Source organism: Gadus morhua, chromosome 4 (genome assembly GCF_902167405.1).
Source record: "Gadus morhua chromosome 4, gadMor3.0, whole genome shotgun sequence".
In the NCBI taxonomy this organism is placed as follows: Eukaryota; Metazoa; Chordata; class Actinopteri; order Gadiformes; family Gadidae; genus Gadus; species Gadus morhua.
In genome coordinates, this window is record NC_044051.1 from 13711117 (window position 1) to 13737818 (window position 26702).

Below are 26702 nucleotides of genomic sequence, written 5' to 3' on the forward strand. Positions count from 1 at the left end.
CTCCTCCTCCTCCTCCTCCTCCTCCTCCTCCTTCTCCTCCTCCTCCTCTACCCCTTCTCCCCTTGCCCCCACCGCCGGTCGTCCTCCGTACTCCTCCTACACCCCCTCCTCCTCTCATCCTCCGCCCTCGGCCTTCCCCCGAGGCCCCTCGGCCTCACTCCTCCACGCCTCCGTATCTGACCCCGCCCGCACGCCACGCCACCCCGCCCAGCCCCCACTCGTCCTGGGGCGCGGGCTCCGACGTGGCCGAGGTGTACGCCCGCATCGGGGCCTTCAGGCCCGCCCGGCTCTCCAGCCTCTCCGGCCACACGCAGGTCATCCTGTTCGAGCACTCGTCCCTCTGAGGGCCCCAGGACACTCGGGCCGATGGGCCCCTCTGAGAGCCGGGGGACTGGCTCTGTTTGACCAGGAGGGCCATACTGCTTCCAAACCCAGGAGAACCCCTGGCCAGTAGTGCCGATCGCCGGTGGGAGACTGTGTGACACTATGTCTGGTTTAAACGTCAACTTCAAAGAATGTCCTCGGTTGATCGATAATCAGTGATTGACAACAGTGTTCCATGTTTACCATTTTGTTTGATGAAATAGGGAATTGAGCTGACCGTGAGGCATGGTGGAAGGATACATTTCTGTCTTCTGATTGGTGACTCTGCTCGTTGTTGTTGACCACTGTTCATCTCCAGGGGCTGTACCAGACGGGAAATAAGTCCTTTTGTGTTTGTTACTCTCTCTGAATGTGCTGGATTGGATTTGGAGTCCATTAGGGGAACATTGTGCCAAGATCCATTCATTGTACTTGATGAAGAACCAGATTCTGATGATAGACATTAATGGCTTTCAACGCTATTAGAGAAAGAGAGACACTCTCTCTTCCTCTCTCTCTCTCTCTCTCTCTCTCTCTCTCTCTCTCTCTCTCTCTCTCTCTCTCTCTCTCTCTCTCTCACGCTCATTCTCACTATCTGTCTGTCTGTCTGTCTGTCAATGAAGACTCATCATAATGGCATAATGGGCCACTCTGCTGGAAAGAAAAGACACTTATAAAATAAAAAAATAGTTGCTATCACCCCCAAAGTTCCATCCGTAATAACTTGAGATATTTCTCTGTGGAGCCTCACGCTTTGCCTTAAAATGCCTGTGTGTCGGATTTGCATGTTTCTGGACCTCTGTCATCGAGTTTGCACGGCAACAGGTATAGGGTCAATTTATTTTACTTAGCAACTTTTATCTCGACCCCCTTTACTAAAGATACATTTTCAATAATTACGTTTGTCTTGCTAGTAATTATTGCGTGCTTCTGCAGGGCTCATATGAAAAGCAAACCCCTGCTACCCGGCTTGCCTATCGTTACACGCTAAAAGCTTGCTAATTTAATCCACATGTTGAACGCGACCAAGGCTATCCGTGTAGACAGATGAAACAGAAAGATGAAACGCAATTAGACCTTTTAAGAGGGCACTTTATTTATCTAATTGGTCAATAAACTGGCCTGAGCCACTAAACACCTCACTCATTCCCGGTCTAAACAACCACACAGTAAGTATTATACATGTAAATCAAGTCAATATTTCCAGGTAAATATAGCACAATACTGGGGTGAGAGCGTACCATGTAGGCTCAGTTCTGACAACAGTGACCCGGGTTTAAACCCGCCCGTGGTCATTTGCTGCATGTCATCCCCTCTATCTCCCCTACCTTCCTCTCTATCTCACTCTATAATAAAGCATAAAAACATCGAAATGAACAAATAAATAGAGCACATAAAGTAAATATAACTTTTGGTTGAAAAAAAAGATGTCTTGGTGGTGAAAGAGCTATTATCTTTGTGGTGTTGACACCTGTATGTGAGGTGGAGGAGCGCTGGCAACACATCATCCGGTGTCTGACGGCAGAATGGTGTGAAAGGACAACATGCAGGTGTATCATTTACATTAAAGACCCGTTGGATGTAATTTGAGCGGTGCATGGTTGCTTACATTTATATGCAATACTAACCCTCCATACACACGCACACACACACACACACACACACACACACACACACACACACACACACACACACACACACACACACACACACACACACACACACACACACACACACACACACACACACACATATGCACACACAGACACACACACATATGCACACACAGACACACACACACACACACAAAATATTGACGTTGTATAGAGCATTGTTCTCCTGGTGGCATTTTTTACATACTATGAAAAACTGGGTGCTTGAAATATATAATAAAATAAAAAGGAGGCTTTAAAATGAAGCCTTTTATAACCCAGCAAAACACACAAGACCGGTGCTGGACCACCTGCTTGCATTTATCCATCCAATCATCCATCTATCTATCCAATCATCCATCTATCCATCCACTTATCCATTAATCTATCATCTACCCAACCATCTACCATCCATCCAACCACCAATTCATCCATCCATCTATCTATATATTTTTTTTTTTTTTCCTTTACTTAACCAGATGTGCCTGTTGAACCTCCAGTTTATATAAAGTTTAAATAAAGCTACAATTCCACTTTAAATGCTCGTAAACACTTGAAGTATTTAAACAGGGACACCGCCTGAGGCAGTCCAGCTTCAAGACCTTCAGAATCCCCTCTGTCTCTCTGTCTGTCTCTCTATGTCTTTAATGCCCTGGTATCAACAATTTGACTGTTGTCCGTTCCGTGTCCAACCACGCAATCTCTCATCTCCCGTCGTCGCCCCTGGGTGGTGACGCTGAGGGAGGCTTACGGAGGGGAGAAGGGTGCGCCCTGTAGCACCTGCTCAGGGTATCAAACAGCAGCGCCACCGAGGGAGAGACCGGCGGCTGTTTGATGTCTCGCTTGGGTGGCTACCTGTGGAAAGACGAGTCAAAATACCAACTCTGACCACCTGCAGGGGTACTCACTGGGGGAACAATAAAGAGAGAGAGAGAGAGAGAGAGAGAGAGAGAGAGAGAGAGAGAGAGAGAGAGAGAGAGAGAGAGAGAGAGAGAGAGAGAGAGAGAGAGAGAGAGAGAGAGAGAGAGAGAGAGAGAGAGAGGCGATGAACAATAAAGAGAGAGAGAGAGAGAGAGAGAGAGAGAGAGAGAGAGAGAGAGAGAGAGAGAGAGAGAGAGAGAGAGAGAGAGAGAGAGAGAGAGAGAGAGAGAGAGGCGATGAACAATAAAGAGAGAGAGAGAGAGAGAGAGAGAGAGAGAGAGAGAGAGAGAGAGAGAGAGAGAGAGAGAGAGAGAGAGAGGGAGAGAGAGAGAGGGAGAGAGAGAGAGAGAGAGAGAGAGAGAGAGAGAGAGAGAGAGAGAGAGAGAGAGAGAGAGAGAGAGAGAGAGAGAGAGAGAGTGGAGGGAGAGGGGAGAGAGAGAGTGAGGCGATGAACAATAAAGAGAGAGAGAGAGAGAGAGAGAGAGAGAGGCGATGAACAATAAAGAGAGAGAGAGAGAGAGAGAGAGAGAGAGAGAGAGAGAGAGAGAGAGAGAGAGAGAGAGAGAGAGAGAGAGAGACAGAGAGAGAGAGAGAGAGAGAGGAGAGAGTGAGTGAGAGAGAGGAGGAGGGAGAGAGATAGAGAGAGAGAGAGAGAGAGGCGATGAACAATAAAGAGAGAGAGAGAGAGAGAGAGAGAGAGAGAGAGAGAGAGAGAGAGAGAGAGAGAGAGAGAGAGAGAGAGAGGAGAGAGAGAGAGAGAGAGAGAGAGAGAGAGAGAGAGAGAGAGGAGAGAGTGAGTGAGAGAGAGGGGGAGGGAGAGAGGTCGGGGAGAGAGAGAGAGTGAGAGAGGGTCGGTGGGCAGGGAGAGGGGGGGCATAGAGAGAGTGATAGAGCAAAAGAAAGAGAGAGAATGAGGCTATAAACAATAGAAAGAGATAGAGGGGGAGAGAAAGAGCAAGAGAGTGAAAAACAAGTGTTGTTTTTCAATCCCATAAAAAGGGTTAAAAAAATCCTATCTACTGGTACATGAAATAAAACATAGAATACTGGGTGTTAGAGCCATCCGTCCCTAAAGGGAAGAAACAATGTGTTTTTATTGTCTCTTGTGTTGTGTTACCGTTATTAAACCGTATGTTGTGTATCCATGTATGTTCAAACGTATGTCAGTGAAAATTATTATCCTCTTTGAGTACATTAAATGACCGTGTAACTATCTATTCATACAAATGAAATTTGTGTCGACAGTGGATCGAACTGCACGTTCAGGCTCAGTGTTCCACTCCTGGGAAGCCAAATAATTTTCTCCAAGCATTTCTACCTCATTATTGCTCACATGGCAGTAGTGTTATTAAGTTTACATTGTATGCCAAGCGCAATATGGCAGTTCAACAGAAGGAAGAAAATCGTGTGATGGCTCTCTAGACTAAGATTTACATTGACTAGTGAAAGTGTAGTCAAAATCACTTGTGACGACATCTGACAACATGAACAAAGTCTGGGATTTGCTCCCCCCAACCCTCCCCCCAAGGTTCTACACACACACACACACACACACACACACACACACACACACACACACACACACACACACACACACACACACACACACACACACACACACACACACACACCACACAAGAAAACACACACACACACACACACACACACACACACACACACACACAGACACACACACACACACACACACACACACACACACACACACACACACACACACACACACACACACACACACACACACACACACACACACACACACACACACACACACACACACACACACCTTAATAATGCTTCACTGCACCCTTGAGAAGAAGCTCTAAGTCAATAAATACGCTTTCCTGGTGACCTCCTGTTTTGAGTCCAGAAGTTTCCCCAACACAGGGCTTTTTCTGCGAGAGGATACCAGACAGACAGACTAATGCCTTTGACAGTCCCAGCGCCATGGGGCTTTAAGCAGACGGGACTGAACCGTGTAGCATCATGCACCCACCCATATGTGTTTACTGATACACACACACGCAAACCCACCGCAACCTCAGAGCCAAGAGGCACCCGATTATCCACGATCATCTCCATAGTCTCACCACCCAAAAAGAAACAACTGCTGTTCAATCGAGGGCCTTAAGATATGAAGCATTATTACAGATCGGGAAATTATGTTAAACAACGTGTAATCATGCTAATTTTTCTCAATCCCCGCTAATTCAAATGCAACACGGCACCTTTTTTGTAACAAATGCAAATCGCTACGAGCTACTTGTGAATATTTAGTCTTTTTTCCTAAAGAGTTCCTAGTTACACAAACCGACCGAGGTAAGTAGTTTGTGTAGTGTACAACAACACAAGTATAAGTAAGCATTCATGCCACTTCATTACCAACATTTCCACATCAGAGTCCAGCTGTTTTATTTGATCTAAGTGTAGGCCTACATATTGCCACTAAAAGGTCATATCCAATGACATTGAACTAACCCACGATGTGGTGCTGTGAGTCCTGACAGGAAGACAGTTTGGTAGAGGTAGAAGTCTATCGTCGTGGCGATGGCCACTCGGTCTGCTTCTCTCTGCCTGCTGCAGAGGGTCTTTGATCAGATAATTACCCTCAGGAGTTGTATCCCCGTGTCACTATGACGACCGGCGTCCATCTGCAGCCGCCTCCATTCATAGGCCGGCCGTGCCCTGGCTTTGCCGAGAGGGGCAAAGGCGGGCGACGGAAATGCTTCAAGACCCCCCGAGGACTCTGCCATGTCCCCCTTTTGAAGGAAGGTGTTAGATTGGTGTGTGTGTGTGTGTGTGTGTGTGTGTGTGTGTGTGTGTGTGTGTGTGTGTGTGTGTGTGTGTGTGCGCGCATTTGTGTGTGTGCTGGTGTGTGTGTGCATGGGTGTGTGTGTGTGTATTGGTGTGTGTGTGTGTGTTTATGTGTTTGTGTGTGCATGTGTGTGGGTGCGTGTGTGCGTGTGCGTGTGTGTGCGCGCGTGTGTGTGCATGCGTGTGTTTGTTTGTGTGTGTTTTTGTGTTTGTGTGTGTTTGTGTGTTTAAGATAATGCTATGCTAAAGTAAACTTTCAAATTTGAGAGTTCTTAAACTAATTCTAGCCCTGTTCATATCATTTTTGAGTAATGATAATGTTTAATAAGTAATCTTAATCTTTAAACATAAATCATAGGTGCAACACCATGCAGCATCGCCAAAGCTCAATTGGAGGCTTATTCACTTTTCTTTAGGGATGTTTTATTTGGTAAATATTCACACACACACATACTCCCTCTCTCACAAACACAAACACACTGACAAACACACCCACCCACACAAACACACACACACACACACACACACACACACACACACACACACACACACACACACACACACACACACACACACACACACACACACACAGACACACACACACACACACACACACACACACACACACACACACACACACACACACACACACACACACACACACACACACAAACTCACACCACACAAAAAATACAAATTACATTTTTATAAAAAAATATATGTGGTCTTTTTTATGTTTTAAAGAGATTGACCTAAATACAATAATCGCAATTTAAGCCCTGACACGCACATAATCAAACTGCAAAAGCACATAATAACGTCAGGAAAAATCTGGTTTACTAATCATGAGGAACATGGATCTCGATTCCAGTAAACACTGTGCAGAGCGGACAGCTTCGCTTATGACAGAGTTCAACAATAAGTACAGAACCATGCAAACAACCTTCCCTACAATCATGGCTCTTCATAACAATCTAGGGCTGCCACTTTATAAATGTACACTATCAATACACTGCAAAGAATAAATAAAACAACATGTAAACCGAGAGGAAAATCCATCACATTACACTACTGTGTCTGTGTCCTCACTGCTTGCAGTAGTGACAGTTCAATATCTTCTTGAAGGCGCTCTGGAAGTCTTTATTAAAGTAGGCGTAGATGATGGGGTTGAGCAGGGAGTTGGAGTACCCCGACCAGTTGATCACGGCCTCCAGCCACCGCGGCATGTAGCACGACCCCAGGCAGAAGGGCATGACCAGCGCCACGATGAAGAATGGGAGCCAGCACAGGATGAACGTCCCCATGATGATGCCCAGCGTCTTCACCGTTTTCCGCTCGCGCGCCATCGCGATCTTGCGCTTCGCCTCGGTCGCTTTCTCGTGTCGGTTCTCGAAGAGCGGCGCGCAGTTGGGCGCGTTGGGCAGCGGCAGGCTGTGCTTGGAGCTGCTGTGCACCTCGATGATCTCCAGCGACTCGCCGTCCTCCGCGTGCTTCACCGCGCCGTTTGCGCTGCTCGACAGCGGCTTGGGCTCCACGCTGCGCTTCCAACTTTTGCTGCCCCCCGCGTCGCCACCACCACCGCTACCGATTTTCTTGTGGAACAGAGCCGGAGATCGCGCCAAACACGAATCCGCCACTTTCTTCTTCTCCGACTTGCGCACGGTTCTCCGGATCCGGAAGCGTGCGGCTTTGAAGATGCGCCCGTACAGCACGAGCATAAGCACCAGCGGGATATAGAAGGCGCCGAACGTGGAGTAGATGGTGTACCAGGGGTCCTGCCGGATGCGGCACTGCTTGGGGTTGGCGCGGTCCTCCGCCACGCTGCCGGGCTGCGAGCGCATGATCAACATCGCGGGGATGGAGATGAAGAAGCCCACTAGCCAGGTGACCCCTATCAGCACGGCGGCTCTGCGCGGTGTCCTCTTGTTCATGTACTCGATGGGCTCCGTGATGGCCCAGTAGCGGTCCAGCGCAATGGCGCACAGGTGCAGGATGGACGAGGTGCAGCACAGCACGTCCAGCGAGATGAAGATGTCGCACGGGATCTGGCCCAGGGTCCAGCGGTTCAGCACCTGGTACAGCGCCGCCATGGGCAGCACCAGCACGGACACCATGAGGTCCGTGACGGCCAGGGAGCCAATGAGGTAATTGGCCACGTTCTGCAGGGAGCGCTCCAAGGCGATGGCCGCCACCACGCACGCGTTCCCGAAGATGGCGCACAGGATGAGCGTTGCCAGGAGGAACGAGGTGACGATCTGGTAGCTCAGCTTGACCTCCTCTTCCTCATCCTCCACCCCGGTGGAGTTGTGGGTATTTGTGTTGTTTGGGGGGCTGTCCAGCAGCTGGGACCAGAAGTCGGTCGTGTTGTTGGTTCCATCCATGGCTGCTCTAGCGCAGCACAGCGCATTCAATATTAAAAGTGAATTAAAAAGTAGTGCAACGTGTACTGCTGCTACTTTGCAGGAAGCAGGTGAATGGGCCGAGCACCCCGTGCGGGGAGGAGCGCATGGTGGAGTGGGGCGCGCGACGTGGACTCTGCGCGCTTGGCTACCGTCCGCGGACGTCGCAGTGTATTTATACCAGAGCTGGTCGTACGTCACGGAGAGCTGAGGATGTTTGGATGTGGGGCTTTGTACCGATGATAACCACCATTGCGCTCAGTGCATATGAGGTTTACTGGTGAACCGCGAAAAAACTTGTTTGATGGTCCTTGTTTGATTGTTTTTGTTTCTTTTTATCGTCTTTTGTTTTTTTGGGATATCATGCTGTTTTAGTGGAGAGTGTTTCTTTAAATAGTTCCGGCCAGAGTTTTAAAGTGGGTAAGAAAAACTCTTCAGTGTGTGGCTTTCTCTCTGTGTGTTCCTTGTGCGCTGTTATTAAGAAAGAAAACCCAACTCCTGTTTTTGAAAGCTGCGGGAACGAGGAGCGCCGTCCGTGTTTCAGGACCATGGCCAGGGCATGGCGCCCCCGAGGTGGGCTGCTGCCCCCTGGCGGTGGACGGTGGGTAGCGCTGTTGCGGTCAATTCTGGTATAAAAAACAACTGTAGGATTCTGTGTTTTCATGCCTCTCCTACGGTTTTGGTTTGGGAGCAGTGTCGCAATTTTGAGTATGAATATGAAGTAAAACTCAAAAGACGCATCCAATCTACAAACCTATGTTGAATGAAACTTTCTCAATCATCGTATTGTATTACTTTTCCTAATGGTTATGTTGGGTTTGTAAGGTCTTTATTTAGATATGTTGGGTAGACTGGAAGTTTTATTGGATCCTGCAGCAGGCGTTATTTAGTAGCGACATGCAGAAAGAAAACACATTCGCTCATCTCCAATTACACACATATACAGTACGCACGCACTTCCACCCACGGAATTCAATGCAAACACAGACACGGTAGTTCGCACGTATATTCAAATCCCTCACATCCTAACCAAAGCTTCCGAATGTAACTCTATACTCCTGTGTTTAACCTTATCATCATTCACTTCACTCGTCCCTGTTGTAAAACTCTTTCCCCCCCCATACAACCTTTGTAACAGCGTTTAAAACAATCATAACAAACAAAAAAGCAAGCGAACATTTTGACCACGGCGGGCTACCGTAGTCCAATGACGTAGCGTAGCGTGACGTCAGTCGCCACAGTGGGGGCTCAACAACTTCTACATGTTTTTTGTTTTAATCGTATATTCCCTGAGCACAAAATAAGAGGCACCGGTAAGTACGATTTTAAAACGAATTCAGGCCCATGCTATAACCGTACGAGAGGTCGTCCGCCGTGCAGCGCCTTCCACGCTCCTCGTCCTGCAGCGTGAGTCTGGTGTTTATAACGCCACTCCAACAATAGCGTGGCTTCGACGTGTTGTTGTTAAAGTTGGGCATTCATTTTTTGGCTGTCGAGAGTCTCGTTGTTATCGTACGCTTTCCCAATGTGTATGGTTGGACACGTTGGGTGGACACCTTGTTGTTATAGGTTGTTAGTAGTACTGCGTTGTGCCTTATTATGGTTCTCCAGCAGCCACCCCAACCTGGAAGTCTGAAGCCTCCTGCATGGTCGACGTGATGCACCGTGCAGTGCAGTACGTGACTGACATGCACGGGGCCGTGCGTGACAGTCCACGCAACGCACTGCACGTTGCATGCTGGGTGTAGCAAGACATTGACAGGGGATTAATTCACCCCAATAACTATAATTACTGTATTATAGCAGCAAAACAGAAGGATCGTATTACACCACAACAAAACACACGGAAGGCAGGAAGCCAAACCAGTACTTGTTGGAACAATGTAACCTATGACGTGCGGTTTGGTGTCTCCACCCCCCATACTGGAAGCCCGTGGAAATATTTCTCATGGTGTGTGTGTATATGTTGTTGTTCTTGTTAATGGACTAGATACAAGACGGCTCCATGGACAGCTCCAGAGGATTTACGATGCTCCGTTGCAGGAGGTGTCGTAAGAACTATATCGACTCGACGTGCTTGAATTTGGTGGGTGTAATTGTGGTTGGCATTTGATACGTCTGTGTGTCTGTGTGTGTACACTAACTTCAGTCTAGGATTGTTATGTCAGCAGCAGGTTTGCAGTGGCTGCTGTTTGTTCCATTAACAAAAGGCAGGGGATTACCACACCATGGCTCACACTTGTGCATTCTCTGTCTCTCTTACCCCTCTCTCTCTCTTACTCTCTCCCTCTCTTTTATCCTCTCATATCTTTTCACTTAAATATGCTTTGCCGACATTAGTCAATAGAAAAAATCTGTGTGTGTGTGACGCACATCCGTTTTTGTATATCTGTGCATGCATTTGTGTATAGACGTGCAGTGCAGTCATGTGTGTGTGTTTACTTGTGTGTGTGTGTGTGTGTGTGTGTCTGAGGTGAAAAGGTAAGTAGGCTGCCACTCCAGACGACTCCTATCACCTGAACTCCCGGTCACCTTTCCTTATCCACATGTTCCAAACACATCATCTAGCTTCTATCTTGCTGCTCACCCCCGGGGCTTTGGTGAGCGGCCACAGATTGCAGAAGGGGGTCAAGGGTCGTCAGCTGTAGCAACATCGACGATAACAACCACGTGTGTGTTTGTGTGTGTGTGTGTGTGTGTGTGTGTGTGTGTGTGTGTGTGTGTGTGTGTGTGTGTGTGTGTGTGTGTGTGTGTGTGTGTGTGTGTGTGTGTGTCTCTGTATCTGTATCTGTATCTGTATCTGTGTGTCTGTGTCTGCAATAAACAGATGGGGCAATTCCTGGCTCCCCGGAAGAGAGGTCTAGGAAAGGCCACATGTTCCTCTGGATATAAGGTTCATCGTCACTTCTTCTTCTTAAACAGATGCAGTCCACAGGAGAGCGATCGGTGGCTCAGTGCAGCGTATGGCACGTCAACGTGGACGCTCTGCCTAACGGGATGCTGGCTGCCATACACCAGGTAACGAGTCTATAACAACGGCGTTACTTCTGTAGACATGTCTGCTTTGGTCTGCGCACCTGATCTAAAATTACTCGTAAGTAAGGCTGACACTAATCGAGGCTTACAAGCAATATCGAAGCAACTACAAATGTTAGTGTTGCACAAAACTGTTTGCGAAAAAAGCAGCTAGATATGGGTTGGGGGTAGTGACATATGACTTTACCTGGTCGTTTTATGTATGTATCTATTATGCATATTCATTCATTTATTCAATTCAATTCATTATTATTCATTATTCACCATTATAGTCTCAAAGGGCTTAACAGGCCAAATATTTATGTATATTTATAAATATAATACATACAGTACATAATAAAAACATTAGCGCATTGCATTCATTTTTTATTCTAGTGGTTATATTCACGAGTGGTTCATTTTCTAGTTCATCAATAGTAAATGAATTGTTGTTATTCAAACGTTCCCTCTGTCGAAAGGCCCAGTGGACCGTCGGAAAACTGCATTGTGGGAACTGCAGCGCCCGCCTGGGTGGCTTCAATTTCATCAACCACAGCCGCTGTCCCTGCGGCCAGAACATCACGGTGCACCTCAGCAAGAGCCGCGTGGACCGCCACCCGGCCCTGCCCCTCCAGCAGGGCCCCCCCCCCAGAGGAGCCCGTCCCGCCCCCGAGGACCCGGGCACGGACCCCAGCGGGGGCGCAGAACCCGCCAGCGCTCCCACCAGGGACTCCCCGGCCGGCCCGCCGCCGCCGGGCCGCGACGTCATGTCCTGCGTCGCCTCTGTGACACAGGCCACTCCCACGTACGCTCAGGCCTCCTCCTCCTCCTCCTCTTCCTCCTCCTCCTCCCTGAGGCCGTCCGATGGCGAGGCCGGACCGACGCTACGCCACGCCACCTCCAAATGCTGCGTCCCGCACAGAGCCGGACGCCGGCTTCAGACGCCAGGTGCCGACGCCCCTCCCGGTGGCTCCTCCTCTTCCCCCTCCTCCTCCTCCTCCCCCTCCTCCTCCTCCCCCTCCTCCTCCTCCTCCTCCTCCTCCGCTCTCTTCCCACCCGGCCCCCCAGAGAGGCTGGCTGCAGCGTGGACGGAGACGGATCGGTTGCCTCGTCCCACAGCGACGCCTCATCAGGTGGCCGCTCAACGACCCCCCCTCCCCGCCACCGGGGGACCCCCGTCCGGCCCGGCGCCCCCGCCGCCCCCGCCGTCCGGCCCCGAGGTCCCCGGTGTGGTGGTGTCGGCCCCCACGGAGGAGCCCCCGGACTCCCCCATGTTCCTGAGGGGCAGGACCATCACGGACAGCATCGGGGAGCTGGCCACCCCGATGCCGGTAAAGGACACACTAACGATGAAGATTGTTCTGTCTCTGTGTGTGTGTGTGTGTGTGTGTGTGTGTGTGTGTGTGTGTGTGTGTGTGTGTGTGTGTGTGTGTGTGTGTGTGTGTGTGTGTGTGTGTGTGTGTGGGCGTAGTAGGACACCTCCTCCACTGCCCTACACCTTTGAGGTCTTTCAGGCGATGTGTGTTCAATCCATGGTGATTGAAGGTGCACGTCAGACTGCAGACATTGGGGTTCGAACCCCCGAGTCGAGCAACCGCTCCAGCGGTCCACACTTGTATCCCGATCTGTCAATGCTTCAGAAGTTAGGGCAAACATCTGGAATCTCTGCGCTAACTGTTCCAGATGTTCAAACCAGTGTAACCACTGGGGCCGCATAGTGGGCAGGATTTAACGACTTCCGAATTGTTGCTTGCTTATTCATTAGGAAACAATTCAACAGTTATAAATAATAAGGAATCTTTAGAAATCCACGCGAGAAAGACTTCAACCAACTCGCAAATGTTGACACTTGGAACGTCACATATTTTTTGTTCCTCTAATTAAGCAAAGTGTGTGTGTGTGTGTGTGTGTGTGTGTGTGTGTGTGTGTGTGTGTGTGTGTGTGTGTGTGTGTGTGTGTGTGTGTGTGTGTGTGTGTGTGTGTGTGTGTGTGTGTGTGTGTGTGTGTGTGTGTGTGTGTGTGTGTGCGTGCGTGTGTGTCATCAGGCGCCCCAGCCGGCGCCGTCGGCCGTGTCGGCCGCCCTGAGCCGGCTGAGCAAGCGGGAGAAGAACCGTCTGAAGAGCAACCGCAGGAAGCAGAGGAGGAGGGAGCGCTGGATCCACAGCCTGCTGGAGCAGGAGCAGGTGAGGAGACCCCACCTCCAGCCCTCCCCCCCCAACCTGGGGCCCCACCTGCAGTACACAAGAGCAACAGCCCACTGCAGGTGGACCCTGGGATTATATTCTGGAAAAAAACCGATTTACAATGATAGATAAAAGAATGACATGATCCGTCGTCAATGAGTGGTTAAACTTATTGATTTAGCTAAAGAGGTACTTCACATTCAATCACATTTATTAGGCAGACGCTTTTGCCCAAAGCGACTTACGCCTCGTTTCCACATACGTACATTCTCGTATGCGATCCAACCGTCGCCGACCGAAAGTCCATTCATTCCTATGTGATTCTCCGTAATGTCAGTTTTTCCTCCGAGACTCCTCCCCTCCGTAAAATATATAAAGAGAAGAGAGAATAAAAAGACAAATGTGAGTGTTTTTTATTTTCGTTTCCTCTATACTTCATCATTTTGATATGAAATGGTTATAGCCTATTTGATCAGTTTATATATCATATGTTTTACATAAATAACTGTCAGATATCTGTTTGATCATTCGCTTTTATGAGTTTAATATAAAATACAGTCTGATTTTAAGATTGTATATTGATTGTATTATTTGTATAGGCCTAATTTATGGCTATGGATACCCCTAATTATATAATTATAGTCTACTGCTGTGATTTCCCTCAATAATTTTAGCGCTCATTTTTATTTTTGTTAAATAGTTAAATATAACACCAACACGAGTGAGAGTGCTTGCCATCGCGTATCTGTATTGGCGCAATCGCCAGAGATGGCAGAGACGCAGGGCATCCTGCTGGACAAGGCAGTTTTTGGCCAAGCGCTTGGAGTTGAATTTACGGAAGCACGGATACGAAAAACATACGTATGTGGAAACGAGGCGTTAGAGTGTGTGCATTCAACGATTTAAAATTACCTCCCAATACCCCCAGTAGACGATTAAAACCATTAAAGTGGATACTACTTCAAAAGCAAAGCAACTGGAAGCTTGTTGATTGGTCAAATATTTTGTTGCGATGGAGCCAATCAAGGAGTCTTTGGTTCAGTATAACAGCTGTGTTTTTCAGCCTTAACACTTGACCGAACGCTCATCAGACGCAACTCTGGGTGTGACATAGATACCTCACTTTCTAAAGACACTGTGGTATGTAAACAGGTTATAGAGGTTTTAGACCCGTAAATAACTAGACACAAAGCAACTGAACTGGGAACATCCCTGACTAAAATAGTAGCAGTATTAACGCTAGATTAGTCCCTTAATTACCTACGGCAAATAGATGTTTGAACACATTTTTCTAGTCCTTATCTGCACCACTTTCTCTGCTGGTTTCACTTCCTCCATCCGAATATGTTGATGTGCCTTGGAACCCCTAGTCAAGTTAATCAAGACCTTGAAATCAAACTCAAACAAATACTGAATCAATTCAAATATTAAAACAGAAAGATGTGTGTCTACACACAATGTGAGCGTGTGTATTTTAATGATTTGGGGTGTGTGTGTGTGTGTGTGTGTGTGTGTGTGTGTGTGTGTGTGTGTGTGTGTGTGTGTGTGTGTGTGTGTGTGTGTGTGTGTGTGTGTGTGTGTGTGTGTGTGTGTGTGCGCGCGCGCTCATCTGCCCGTGCATTCTCATGTGTTTGCGTGTGCGTGCATGCTGATGTGTGCGCGTGCCGATGCGCGTGTGCGTGTGCGTGCGTGCTGATGTGTGTGTGTGTGTGTGTGCGTGTGTGTTTGTTTCTCCAGAGTCTGGGCGGCCTGCTGACGGACAGCGAGGAGGAGGACCGCGAGGGCTTCACGTGCGCCGTGTGCCTGGACCTCTACTACTGCCCCTACAGCTGCCACCCCTGCGGACACGTCTTCTGCGAGCCCTGCCTGCGCACACTGGCCCGCAGCCGGCCCGGCCACACCCCCTGCCCCCTGTGCCGCACCCTCATCTCACACACGCTCTTCCAGAAAGGTGAGGCCCCCGTCCTGGTCATGTGACCTCAGGTGCTGTTGGGCTGCGCAGACTGGTCCAGAGGGTCCGTGCCCCCCCCTCTCTCTGTGGGGCACGGGGCACGTGCCCCCCCCAGAGAGAGGGGGGGCACAGGACCTGTCGGATTGGGGTTACCTGTGGGGTTTTCTTTATTTATGTTGTTGAATGTCATTTCGAATAAGTTGTGAGACAGGTGAGGTAGGTGTCATATACCAAGCACAACACAGTTATTGTTATCAAATCTAAATTTACTTTATGTCTTTAAGTAAGAATATACTGAAATCTCCAAAAAAATCAACATTTCTTTATTTGTATCTCATGGTGATTTATTTTATTATCACGATCAAATAGTCCACAAGTGAACAACTTGTTGACGTCATCTGTCATCGTGTTAAAATTCCTACTACTCAGGTTGGTTTATTTATTTGATTTGATTTATATAAATAATATAACGCATGTAGAAGAAGTCTAAAAAATATACTTCCACAATGAATCAAATCCAAACTGTAACACCAAACTAAAATCGAACACCTGTCCCCAGAGCTCAACGAGACCACGGAGAGCTTCTTCCCCAAGGTATTCAACGCCCGCAAGAACAATTTCCAGAGAGCGCCTTGCTCAAGGTGGCCACTGCCCAGCGGACCCAAGCGCTTCCACATCTTCTGGGGTGAGCAGTTCAGTGAGAGACACACACACACACACACACACACACACACACACACACACACACACACACACACACACACACACACACACACACACACACACACACACACACACACACACACACACACACACACACACACACACACGTACACGTACACACACGTACACACGTACACGTACACATATCTCTTCATCTGCCCACGGGCTTCCATGATGGAGCAAACTCCAGGCTGAAGGGTTTATCTGGGGAGAGACGGTCCAGGCTGATATGGAGGAGAAGGGAGCGTGAAGGAAAAGCATTACCACCCTCTCACACGTGTATGTTTACGCCCTGGAATTACTGAGTGTATCGCTCGTTTTATGAGCTAGTTCATGGTATTGCCCTTTCTTTACCTTCTCCTCACACAATCTGTTCATCTTGCAGAGACGGAAAGTTTACAATGTACTGAGAAAAGAAGACTGACAAGACAATAATTTTTTTTATTAATTAGGAAATGCCAGGCTGCCTAAGGGAGAAGTTTCATGCTATAATTTAAAGCTACTGTAGGTAACATTTGAGATCAGCAAAAGAAGAAGGAATAAGAAAGTAAGATTTAGACAATAAACAACCCCATAAATGCCCCCATCATCCCCACGTCTCTCACCATGACCGGCAGGATGGATTCCCTAACCGTCGGGAGCGATCTAAAATCAAAATGGTCTCATACAGAGAACGGGGTGCAGTCAACCAGATACAGATCTTCTCACAATTTATTTCACAAAAAAAAAAATTAAATGCTGAAAACATTCAGTAAACCCGCTTTTATTTTGAAAGTCCCTGCTTTGCTAAGTTTCTCCTACATGTCCGTTGCGGCTTTAGGCTACCAGAGGCAGCCGGCAGAGCCCGGCCGGCGATGGCCCCTAGGCCCTGCGGGCTTCACGCTGGACGCCCTGGACCTGGCGGACATGCGCGGCTGGCTCTTCGACGTGGACCTGGTCATCATCTACATCCACTCGGTTAACTGGATCCTGGCCTTCCTGCTGCTCTGCTTCCTGCTCTACTTCTTCTTCTCCTGAAGAACTCGCCCCCCTGGTGACCCGGCGGTTCCAATCGGACCGGTGGACTTTCTTTCCCTCTTTCTCTGTCTCTGTTTTAGAGGTTGTGGGGGTCAGGCACTGTTGCCTCGTCGATCTGGTGTTGTTGTTTTAGATGTTTTGAGCACCTGCCTTTTCACTTTGGGCTTCAATCACTTTTGAAGCTTTTGAAATCCTTTGCTGGAACCCGCGGGGGGGGGGGGGATTAGAGTGGTGGGCTGTGCTGATGCTCAAATATTAGCAGGGAACCGATCGGTCCCCTTTGTAGCGGAAGGGTTATACTTCTTTGCCGGCACGTTGGCCAAAGAGCCACCGGAAGACTCATAGACTTGGACCCGCCCCTTTTTATTCTGAACAGTTGTGCATCCTCCCGTAGCTTAGCGACGCATTGCACTTCTCTAAAAAGAAACGCGCTGACGGATGAGCTGGGAACGGACATTGGAGGACAAAGTTGGTTAGTTCATGTACATTAGAGGTTGGCAGACTCTATACTGCCCCAGTGTGTACATGTCAATGCGACGGGAAGGTGTGAATCACCTTTGCGAAGGTCTTGTCTCTGCATTGTGTCATGGACATGGATTGATACGAACCAGGCGAGGACCCAAATGTGTAAGTCAGTGGTCAGGTCAGAAATCGCTTGCATGTCTGCATGTTTGGTTGCATCAGTGGTCACTTAAATCGACTGCAGGTAAGATTTAAGAGCTAGTATTAGTTAGAAATACCATAGCCATCCCTCAGCTATTAGTGAGTCGAATGCTCTGAGAATCTCAACATTAATTGAGAGAATTCAGATTTCAGACTACTCCTGGCTTTTTTATGACATCTCTTCCATATTGATTTGGAGAATATGTCTTGCCTCTCAATCACAGGTCTTTGAATGAAACACTTATTAATGGCTGAGAAATGTAGGTTGGGGGCAGAGATGGGAGTGAGAAGGAGTGTTCAGTTTCAAATATTTCTCTCTTATGCTCTGTTCTGCTCTCGCTCTTGAACTCTTGAACCCTTGAATCTAACCATCAGAAGCTTTAAAGCAGGACTTTCTAAGAGTAAGAGAAGAATCCGACTGGCAAGAGCACTTTTTCTAGTGCTCTTTAACACCTGGTCTCACAAATCAGACTTTAGATTAACAATCTAGAGAGATTGTGAAACACACTACACTGATGGGCAGGTCATGTCAGGTTTTGTTCTCTATGGATTATGTCTTATTGTTTTTTTGCAATGTGTCACTGCCCATCCCTATATGGATTACTTCCTACATTACCCAGAAGGACGTCTGCCACCCATCTCTCTCTCGTGAGACTCAAAGCCAAGGTGTTGCGGTCTTGATGTATAAGGCTAATACTCGGTTTAGAATGAAGTGCATCTTTCTGCTAAATAAGGGTTTTGTCTCCGTAGGGATATTGCAAAAAGTGGATTTTCTGGGGTTCTCAAGGGGCTGTTTTTTGTGGGCAAAAACTGTTGATTTGGTGTTTGCCAATTTCTGACCACATTCTATATAGATGTCGGTGTAGCACCTTAAGGGTGTCAAAATGCTTGTGCGTGGTTTGTCCTTATATTTCGCGCACATGCAATCCAACAATGTCGTAGAATTTTCTTCAATGTGTACATCTGCGCTACCGACGCCCCGTGGTGTCATTACACAAAGTGTACACTAGAGGGTGACTTATCGACGGTGAGACAGAACCCCAGAGTTGTTGCAGTTGTTGTTCTGAATGGTGCTTAATGGAATACCTGATGATTATGGTTGATGCTACAGCAAGTGGACCTGCTCCCGTATGAATTTCCATTGTGCCTTCTGCAGCCATGCCACGCCCTCTACACATCACCAATGGAACATCAATATGGAAGTGTTTTCCTCTATCTTCATGGATTTTTCCTTTGAAGAACAGGAATATGCCTGCTAATTTGTTCTACTCTTTTTGGTTTTGGTTCTACATTGCAAATGTTTTTGATATTCCTGGCCCCATAATGGGTGGTCCAGAATAACCTAGGGGGTGCAGAAGACCCAGGTGGACGGCCCGTCACAGAGCGGGTGTGGAGAACGTATAAATCACAACACTGAATCCTTCATGCCTTTGAGTTCTTGGTTCAAGACATTGCCAATCCCAGGCCTCCTTTTTTGAGTGATATCAACTGCCAGAGATGGGAGGGGTGGGCCTCCTTTACATTTTTGGACACGCCCACTTCAGAGGGGCGGAACTTTTGTCGAGAATATCGAGGAATATTCTAAAAGTAATCCAGTGATGTATCCAAACCATCTGCCAATTTACCGCCATGCCCTACCTTACCTTATGGCACCGTACTGTACCTGACAATACCCTACCTTGCTTTACCCTTAACTCTTTATCTGGTTACCTCACCTTACCATATCTTAAAATATATTACCGTACCAGCCCATGCCTTACCTGTCCTCAGCTGTTGGCACTTTTTGCATTATAGGCCTACGATTAATAAGAGGCTCATTAGCATTAGCAACGTAGCTTTACTTCATGTCATGTTCATAGTGGTAGTGCAAATACAGGGGCACACTGTTTTTTTTCGTACAATAAAGTCAAAATTGCACATTATTGACAAAACATTTTAGTCAATCATCTTCTTAAAAATAATGCTATGGTTAAGCTTCTCTGTCTGGATAAAGGACAGTTGAGTAGAGTATAGATGTGTGGAGTTAGGTTCTTTATCTTGTTATTTTCATCACCACTTCACAGCAAATCACGTGACTTGCATTTGGTTTTGGATTGTTGAAATAAACAGTTTCTACTGTCTTTTTTGTCTCATGAAGGGAAGACTTTCTTGCAAACACAAAATGTTAAATGCATTGTAATTAAATGATAACTATACTCAAGAATATTCGTAGAATATTTCTTAAAAAAAAATCTGTCAACAAAACATTCATGTTTACAGTAGTTATACCTGTATGCATATGTCAACGGGCATTATAATATGAGTTTATCGATAAGAAAAAGGTTATAGGCCTAGACATTGTTTATTCTGGTGTTGGACTATATAATTTCTAATACTAACAAACAATCCTTCAACTATACCAACTGTCTGACACTAATAAGCTATTGCAATTTTACATGCGGCTGCTTATCCAAGTCCTGTAACCCCCTAAAAAGATCATACAACCACATATTTTATTAATGGTTGTGCTGGTTTTATACGAAATTGTATCATTTGAATTACATATAGAGCAAACGGTGAGATCTAATTATCTTGAAGAATTGAATAGGGCTACCGCAACCATAGCATACATTTTTCACACCCTTTTTAGGAACACGGCTCCTAAAACGGGTCTGGCCTCTGCTATATTTAGATCTATTTTTGACCACTGATTCTTCCAAATGGTTAATGAACTGTCAAAATATGACTCTCTCTCTCTCTCTCTCTCTCTCTCTCTCTCTCTCTCTCTCTCTCTCTCTCTCTCTCTCTCTCTCTCTCTCTCTCTCTCTCTCTCTCTCTCTCTCTCTCTCTCTCTCTCTCTTCCCCCCCCCCCCCCCCCCCCCCCCCCCCCCCCCCGGCCTTCAGAGGAGGTGAAGGTGACTCTTCGCGGCAGAGAGAAGGAGATGCAGATCGGGCTGCTGCGGGAGCCCGTCCCAAAGTCGTCTTCGGCCGTCTCTATACGCTCGCTTCTTCTTCTGCTGCTGCTGCTGCTCATTCAATTCCGTTATAATAACAACTGAAAGCAAAACGGTTCACGCTATTTACGGCGGATTGAGTTCAGAAGTGTGCGTGCGTTGTATGCATGTGTTCTTCTGCACCGTATGGGCGTCAAAAACGCCCCAGATCTGCAGCGGCGGCAGCGAACATTTTGCAGAGCGGCAAGCCGTCGCTGTGCGAACTGGACGGGGGAGAGAGCGACGAGGCTCCGCTAGAAGCTCCTGGTGCTCCGGGGGCGGTGGAGGACAGCCGGATGGTGAGCTTGGTGACAGAAAACGGGCTGCAACTGTTTCGGCTATTATTTTGATGCACGATTATTTATTTATTTTTAGATCGTTTGCGTAGCTATCCAATGTTGCAGCCGACGTGATCGACCAGCAAAACAATCGCGGGATACGATCTGGTATAGCTATGCTACGCAATAGCATACGTGCAAATTGTTATGGTCCAATATCCATTGATCGAAAATGTCTAATCTGTTCAAACAGATTTAGCCTTTGACGGTGCCTGCAATGTATAACTTAGTCACGATTAATGGTGCTACAACCACAACAACAACAACATATCCCGTTCCAACCATCGGCCACCGCTCCAGATGGTAGACTGTGGATATTGGATATCATGAGGGGTCATGCTATTGTTTTAATCAGACGGTGCAGGAGTTCAACACGCTGGTGGCGCTGTACCGGGAGCAGGTCATCTCGGTCGGGGAGATATCCAGCGACTGTCCGTCCCTGCGGATCCAGATGCACCACACGCGCACCAAAGGGTGCTCCATGGCGCGCGCCGCCCACCACGACCTCGCTGTCATGTCTGGGTCAGGGTATGGATGGAAGATTAATTCATGGTTGACTTGAAACCCAAAGCATTACACATACGGGCAATAATTTTTCGCAGGGTATGAAAAGTGGTTTGTTTGACCGTTGAAGATGCTGCTAAGTGTGCGAGTGTATCTCACCTCTCTCTCTCACATCTATCTATCTATCGATCTATCGATCTATCTATTTCTCCCTCGCGCTACCCGATGATGATGATGGTGGTGGTTTTATGATGGTTTGTTGGTGATGGTGATGGTGGTGGTGGTGCTATGCAGGCCAGAGGACGGGGAGATCCAGCCTGAGATCTGCAGGCTCTTCATCCAGCTCCAGTGTTGCCTGGAGATGTTTGTTACGGAGATGCTGAAGTCCTTCTGCCTGCTGGGGGTCCTGAAGCTGCACCGGAGAGGTACACACACACACACACACACACACACACACACACACACACACACACACACACACACACACACACACACACACACACACACACACACACACACACACAATGCATGCATATTCAGCTTACACACACACACACAATGCATGCATATTCAGCTTACACACGCACACACACGCGCGCACGCGCGCGCACACACACTCAATGCATGCATATTCAGCTTACACACACTCAATGCATGCATATTCAGCACACACACACACACACACACACACACACACACACACACACACACACACACACACACACACACACACACACACACACACAATGCATGCATATTCAGCATGCACACACTTGATGCATTCATATTCAGCACACACACACACACACACACACACACACACACACACACACACACACACACACACACACACACACACACACACACACACACACACACACACACACACATTCAATGCATGCATATTCATCCTACAAACACACACATACTCAGGGGCCGTAGAGGAGTCATCACGGAAACTAGGCACATTAAGATTGTAATAAAGCGCACATGGGAACGTCAGTCGGTTATTTTGGGTGTTTTGGTGCGTCGGAGAGTGGAGGGATTTGGTGATATGCTGGCGCCCGACACCCAAGGTCATTCTAACCCTCCAACCGTCGGTCAATGGCAAACAACGGTCTATGGTGCTGTGTGAGCAGCACTGTGGTTGAAGAACATGATATTCTTCAATGGGATTGTGACGTGTTGCGTTGTAAAAAGTTGTCCGTCATTCGCTGACGCGTCACACGGGACTGAGTGAGGGTTGAAACGGTGGCAGAGAGATTTCACCTTAAAGCGAGCGACGCTAAATGTGGCTCAAGTTGAGCGACATATTGTCTCCTGAACTCGTCCAGACGGCCTGCCCGCCACATTTACTGTAGTTGCAACCAGAAGCAACCTAGCAACAAAGCCGGCATTAGTTCTGATAGTCCTCACTTAACGCTCGCTTGAGACCACTGACCCAACGCCTCACACTGCTTTACATCGTTTTGGTTTATAGGTTCTAGCCTAGCGGTTGCAACTAGGGAATTAGGTGTTTCTTTTGATGTGCCCTGCATAGGAAAGGACATGTATGCAGAGGCCAGATTGGATTTCAAAGTGGATGAGAGCTCTGATGTCCCCATTCTGGATGACTCCTCCTCCTCACCACTCTTCAACCACCAGGACCCGTGGCTGGTGGGCACCGATATCGACAACATTGAGCGGTACGGACACACTTTGTTTGTTTGGGGCATTAGCATGGCGTAGCATTGTAGTGGTTGTACTCATGCTATGTTGATGAATACATATATCAAGGCAGGATTTTTTTTTCAACATTTATATTGTACTTATAGGTGTATTTGAACAAATATATATATATATATATATATATAAAAATTGTGCTTAAACAAATTACGTATACTTCACATCTGACTTTCCAAGCAACATGTTGAAGTCATGTCATTTTTTATGTTTTAACCTCACTTATCTACAGCCAACTTTTTAGGTATTAATGTATTTATTCTTTTGATGTACTCAGTGACATGCGTGAGATGCGAAATCTTCTCAGCAAACTCAGGGATGCTATGCCATTACCGCTGAAAAACCAAGGTATGCCAGCCACTTTCAGGACTTCATCATGAAGAGTACAGCAGGATGAACACCTACATATACATGACATACACATACCATACATCTAGAGGTCATAGACAGCATTATAGGAATCTAAAGCGGGTAGCATATCAAAAGACCTGCTAATGTTTTGCGGCTGGCCGATAGCTAATTAGTTACCGGTATCTAGAATTAAAAAAAAAAAGCTTATGGTTTGATCACTGAATATCCCATCCGTTAATGCAAGTTGGGTGTCCATGGGGATGGAATATCGGAATTACGATAAATTATGATGAATCAATGCTGACTTGAATGTCTGACCATTCACATACAACGTCCGCATTACTGTTTCATGCGGGGATTTTGGTTAAGCGACAACAGAAAATTTGTGTGGGGAGTTACCCTTTTTTTTCTCCGCTTTCACAGGAATTCTTACGATATCAGTGAGAAACATCACAAGTCAAGTCAATGCTAGGTTATCCCACCATTGTGTCCTCTGTCTCCCACAGATGACAGCAGTCTGCTGAATTTGACTCCACATCCACTGGTGGCACAGAGAAAGAGGCGTTTCTCGGGCCTCTGTTGCGTGGTGTCTGGCTAGCTAGAACCCTGGGATCCACTCTCCTGCGGCCCCAAAGAAGGTCTTCACAGTGTTATTTTCTGTCTGTTCATTCATTTATTAATTCCTACATTCATTGGAGCCTCTAGGCCAGAAATCTTCCTGACTCGCACTCACATGGCCACAAAACGTCTTCACAATTATATTACTTGATTCATTGGTACATTCATGTTATTTCAGTATTAGTCCAGCAGTATTTGCCATGTTTCTGTGTTCGCCATACTTCTGTTATATTGTCATGTCAGTGTAGGTCCCATTGCGGTTGAATTATATATAACACATTCTCCTATATGCTATAACCATGCAAAACTCTCATAGAATCAACACCTTGCTATTTCTGTATAAGTGAAATATCATTGAAAATTTTACATTGTGTATGTAGGAGCCATATTTAGTTTTGTTTTATTACTGTTGCAGAAAAATCCATATTTTCCCGCAAGGGGGCGTTGTTGGCCCACATGGATTTCAAGTATTGAATATGGAGTATTTGTGTGATCAGGAACAGGTTGGTCAGGCATTAAAACCCTTAATTTATCCTGGATTCATACATTTTGTTTTGTTTAATTTATGAAGATCTAATTGTCATGGGCCTATTGTCTCAAATAAAAAGCAGGAAACAAAGCCAGCGCATGGAACCTGTCTATAGCCTATCTCAGCCAGCACAAAGGGTTAATGGAAACCTCTATATAGGATATATATATGTGTGCAATACTTATGCCAAATGAGTTTATTGCTGGCTTTGTCTAAATGTTGGCTTTTTCGACATGATTCTAAATGGATTCAGATTTGCAGCTCTGTCTCTTTAGTCTTCCATCACGTTCTCCATCACAAAGGCTTTTAAATTATTAGTTTTTTGAATAAAGCTTCCATGATAATGACAACAACAACAACAATGATATCTATACCATGATCATAAATCCAATTATAATGATACTTTTTAAGCTAGGGTAGGCAATTTATAAGCTATTTTGAAAGTACAGCATCCAACCGAAAAATCCCACCCCTCCCTTCTGGCCTTCCTCGAAAGCCACTCCCCCAAAACACATGACTAGCTCGCTAAATTTAGTAAAGTTCCTCCTAGCCTTGTGAAAGACTCCGGTCATGCACAGAGCAGACTAAAGTATTGGACAAGAGTATTTTAGGCCTGCGACAGCCAAAGATATTTTCAAGAATTGTAACAAAAATATCTAAAATAAGGCCCCGTCCACAGTAACCCGGTTAAATATAAAAACGCACCTTCACATGAAAACGATCTCCGTCCACACTATCGTTTTCATAGCGTTTTCGGAATGTTTTGCATCCACGTTCCACACTGAAATGATTTTGATAAACAGTTGTTGTCATGGTTACGCGACTCCCGCCACGCCTCTCTGTTTATATTACAGGCGTGCAATCAGCTGATAGTTAAAGTTGATCAACTGGCTAATCATTTTCACTTACAAGCAAAAACATGGCTCAAACCAAAAGTAGAAATGCAAGTTGTTGTTTTTTTAAACGCCGCTCCAAGTACGGTTTGAACTGGCGTCTTTGCGTTTTTTTTCCCATCGCTTAAGCACAGCAAGTACAGCGCTCGCCTTCGGCGTTGGACTAACAAATATGTTTGAGACAATATGTGGAGTTGTAACTGGAGATACAAAAGTACATTGTAAAGAGAAATCATCATTTCCATTTCACCTGCCATTTTTTTGATGAGCGTCTCGGTCTCGAGCGCAAGCTTGTGGCAGCGTCATGGCAGTGTCATGGCAACCAAATGTCATTGTTTCAGTAAGCCTCCGTCTACCCTGACCACACTACAACGCAAACCCAGCGTTTTCAAATGTATCCACCTCAGTGATCATTTTTGAAAAGCATCGTTTTCAGTGTCGGAATTCGCCGTTATAGTGTGGACGGAAGGGCTAAACGGATAAACATGTATGCGTTTTTAGATTTACCCGGGTTAGTGTGGACAGGGCCTAAATAGTCTACTCTAGCTTTAAGTTTGATGCAGATTTGTTTGAATTATATAGCTAGCCCCACCACTGTGAACATATTTGTGTTTGTTGATATCCTAGCGCATTCCACCACGATAAGCATTTGGCTCATCTTCTATCTTCAGATTGTATTAAAATAACATGACTATTTATTAAAAAACCTTTTTTTCACAGAATGTAAGAAGTGTGTGTTTGTTACACTGTTACACTGTTAATCTCTGTGCATGTCTTCATACGTTGAACAGCGTTAGCATGCATTATGTAAGCATTTTACTGCAGTATTAATTTTAGCGTTTTATTCTTTGGACATCCTCAAACTGACATCTGCAATAAATATATATATATATTTTTTTGTACAAAAGTGATGCGAAAAAGTCTTCAGAGAAAACACCAAACAGGCTTACATTCGATTTTTAAGTCAATAAAGCTTTGTTATTCATCATCAAAATTACTGCTTGGTAAGACAAAGGCGGTAAATAATAATTGTAGTATGCATACATTTAGTAAAAC

General features: G+C 46.6%; 4 protein-coding genes across 5 annotated transcripts in view; 3 read left to right on the plus strand and 1 right to left on the minus strand.

Moving 5' to 3' along the window:
- Positions 1 to 1259, plus strand: part of LOC115542783 (extensin) — a 2696-nt gene extending 1437 nt beyond the window's left edge. The window contains exon 3 of the mRNA XM_030355202.1: positions 1 to 1259. This exon is cut by the window's left edge and continues 203 nt beyond it. Coding sequence (XP_030211062.1) covers positions 1 to 344 — 344 coding nt within the window. The 3' untranslated portion in view covers positions 345 to 1259.
- A 5241-nt stretch (positions 1260 to 6500) lies between these two features.
- On the minus strand, positions 6501 to 8300 carry htr1ab (5-hydroxytryptamine (serotonin) receptor 1A b). Its single transcript, XM_030354356.1, has one exon. The coding sequence runs from the start codon at positions 8147 to 8149 to the stop codon at positions 6854 to 6856; it is 1296 nt and encodes a 431-aa protein (XP_030210216.1). The 5' UTR covers positions 8150 to 8300; the 3' UTR covers positions 6501 to 6853.
- A 1065-nt stretch (positions 8301 to 9365) lies between these two features.
- Positions 9366 to 19839, plus strand: rnf180b (ring finger protein 180b). Of its 2 annotated transcripts, none has more exons than XM_030354379.1 (8): positions 9366 to 9480; positions 10158 to 10253; positions 11090 to 11185; positions 11662 to 12513; positions 13228 to 13365; positions 15103 to 15316; positions 15876 to 16001; positions 16860 to 19839. In XM_030354379.1, exons 2-8 carry the CDS (start codon positions 10173 to 10175, stop codon positions 17054 to 17056), a joined length of 1704 nt encoding a protein of 567 aa, XP_030210239.1. In that variant the 5' UTR covers positions 9366 to 9480; positions 10158 to 10172; the 3' UTR covers positions 17057 to 19839. The 2 variants fall into 2 exon arrangements, with proteins under 2 accessions (XP_030210239.1, XP_030210240.1); XM_030354380.1 differs by having other exon boundaries at positions 9466 to 9574.
- Positions 19840 to 20598: 759 nt separating this feature from the next.
- Positions 20599 to 26368, plus strand: rgs7bpb (regulator of G protein signaling 7 binding protein b). Its single transcript, XM_030353316.1, has 6 exons — positions 20599 to 20990; positions 21385 to 21557; positions 21828 to 21958; positions 23074 to 23218; positions 23533 to 23603; positions 24113 to 26368. Exons 1-6 carry the CDS (start codon positions 20820 to 20822, stop codon positions 24202 to 24204), a joined length of 783 nt encoding a protein of 260 aa, XP_030209176.1. The 5' UTR covers positions 20599 to 20819; the 3' UTR covers positions 24205 to 26368.
- The last annotated feature ends 334 nt before the right edge of the window (positions 26369 to 26702 follow it).

Excerpts from the sequence above, each read along its gene's own strand:
- htr1ab (XM_030354356.1), bottom strand. The coding sequence starts at position 8,149 with ATGGATGGAACCAACAACACGACCGACTTCTGGTCCCAGCTGCTGGAC.
- rnf180b (XM_030354379.1), top strand. The coding sequence starts at position 10,173 with ATGGACAGCTCCAGAGGATTTACGATGCTCCGTTGCAGGAGGTGTCGT. Across the intron at positions 10,254-11,089 it reads ACTCGACGTGCTTGAATTTG|ATGCAGTCCACAGGAGAGCG; the intron begins GTGGGTGTAATT and ends CTTCTTAAACAG. Across the intron at positions 12,514-13,227 it reads AGCTGGCCACCCCGATGCCG|GCGCCCCAGCCGGCGCCGTC; the intron begins GTAAAGGACACA and ends GTGTGTCATCAG.
- rgs7bpb (XM_030353316.1), top strand. The coding sequence starts at position 20,820 with ATGTGTTCTTCTGCACCGTATGGGCGTCAAAAACGCCCCAGATCTGCA. Across the intron at positions 21,558-21,827 it reads GCTGTCATGTCTGGGTCAGG|GCCAGAGGACGGGGAGATCC; the intron begins GTATGGATGGAA and ends GGTGCTATGCAG. Across the intron at positions 21,959-23,073 it reads CCTGAAGCTGCACCGGAGAG|GAAAGGACATGTATGCAGAG; the intron begins GTACACACACAC and ends TGCCCTGCATAG.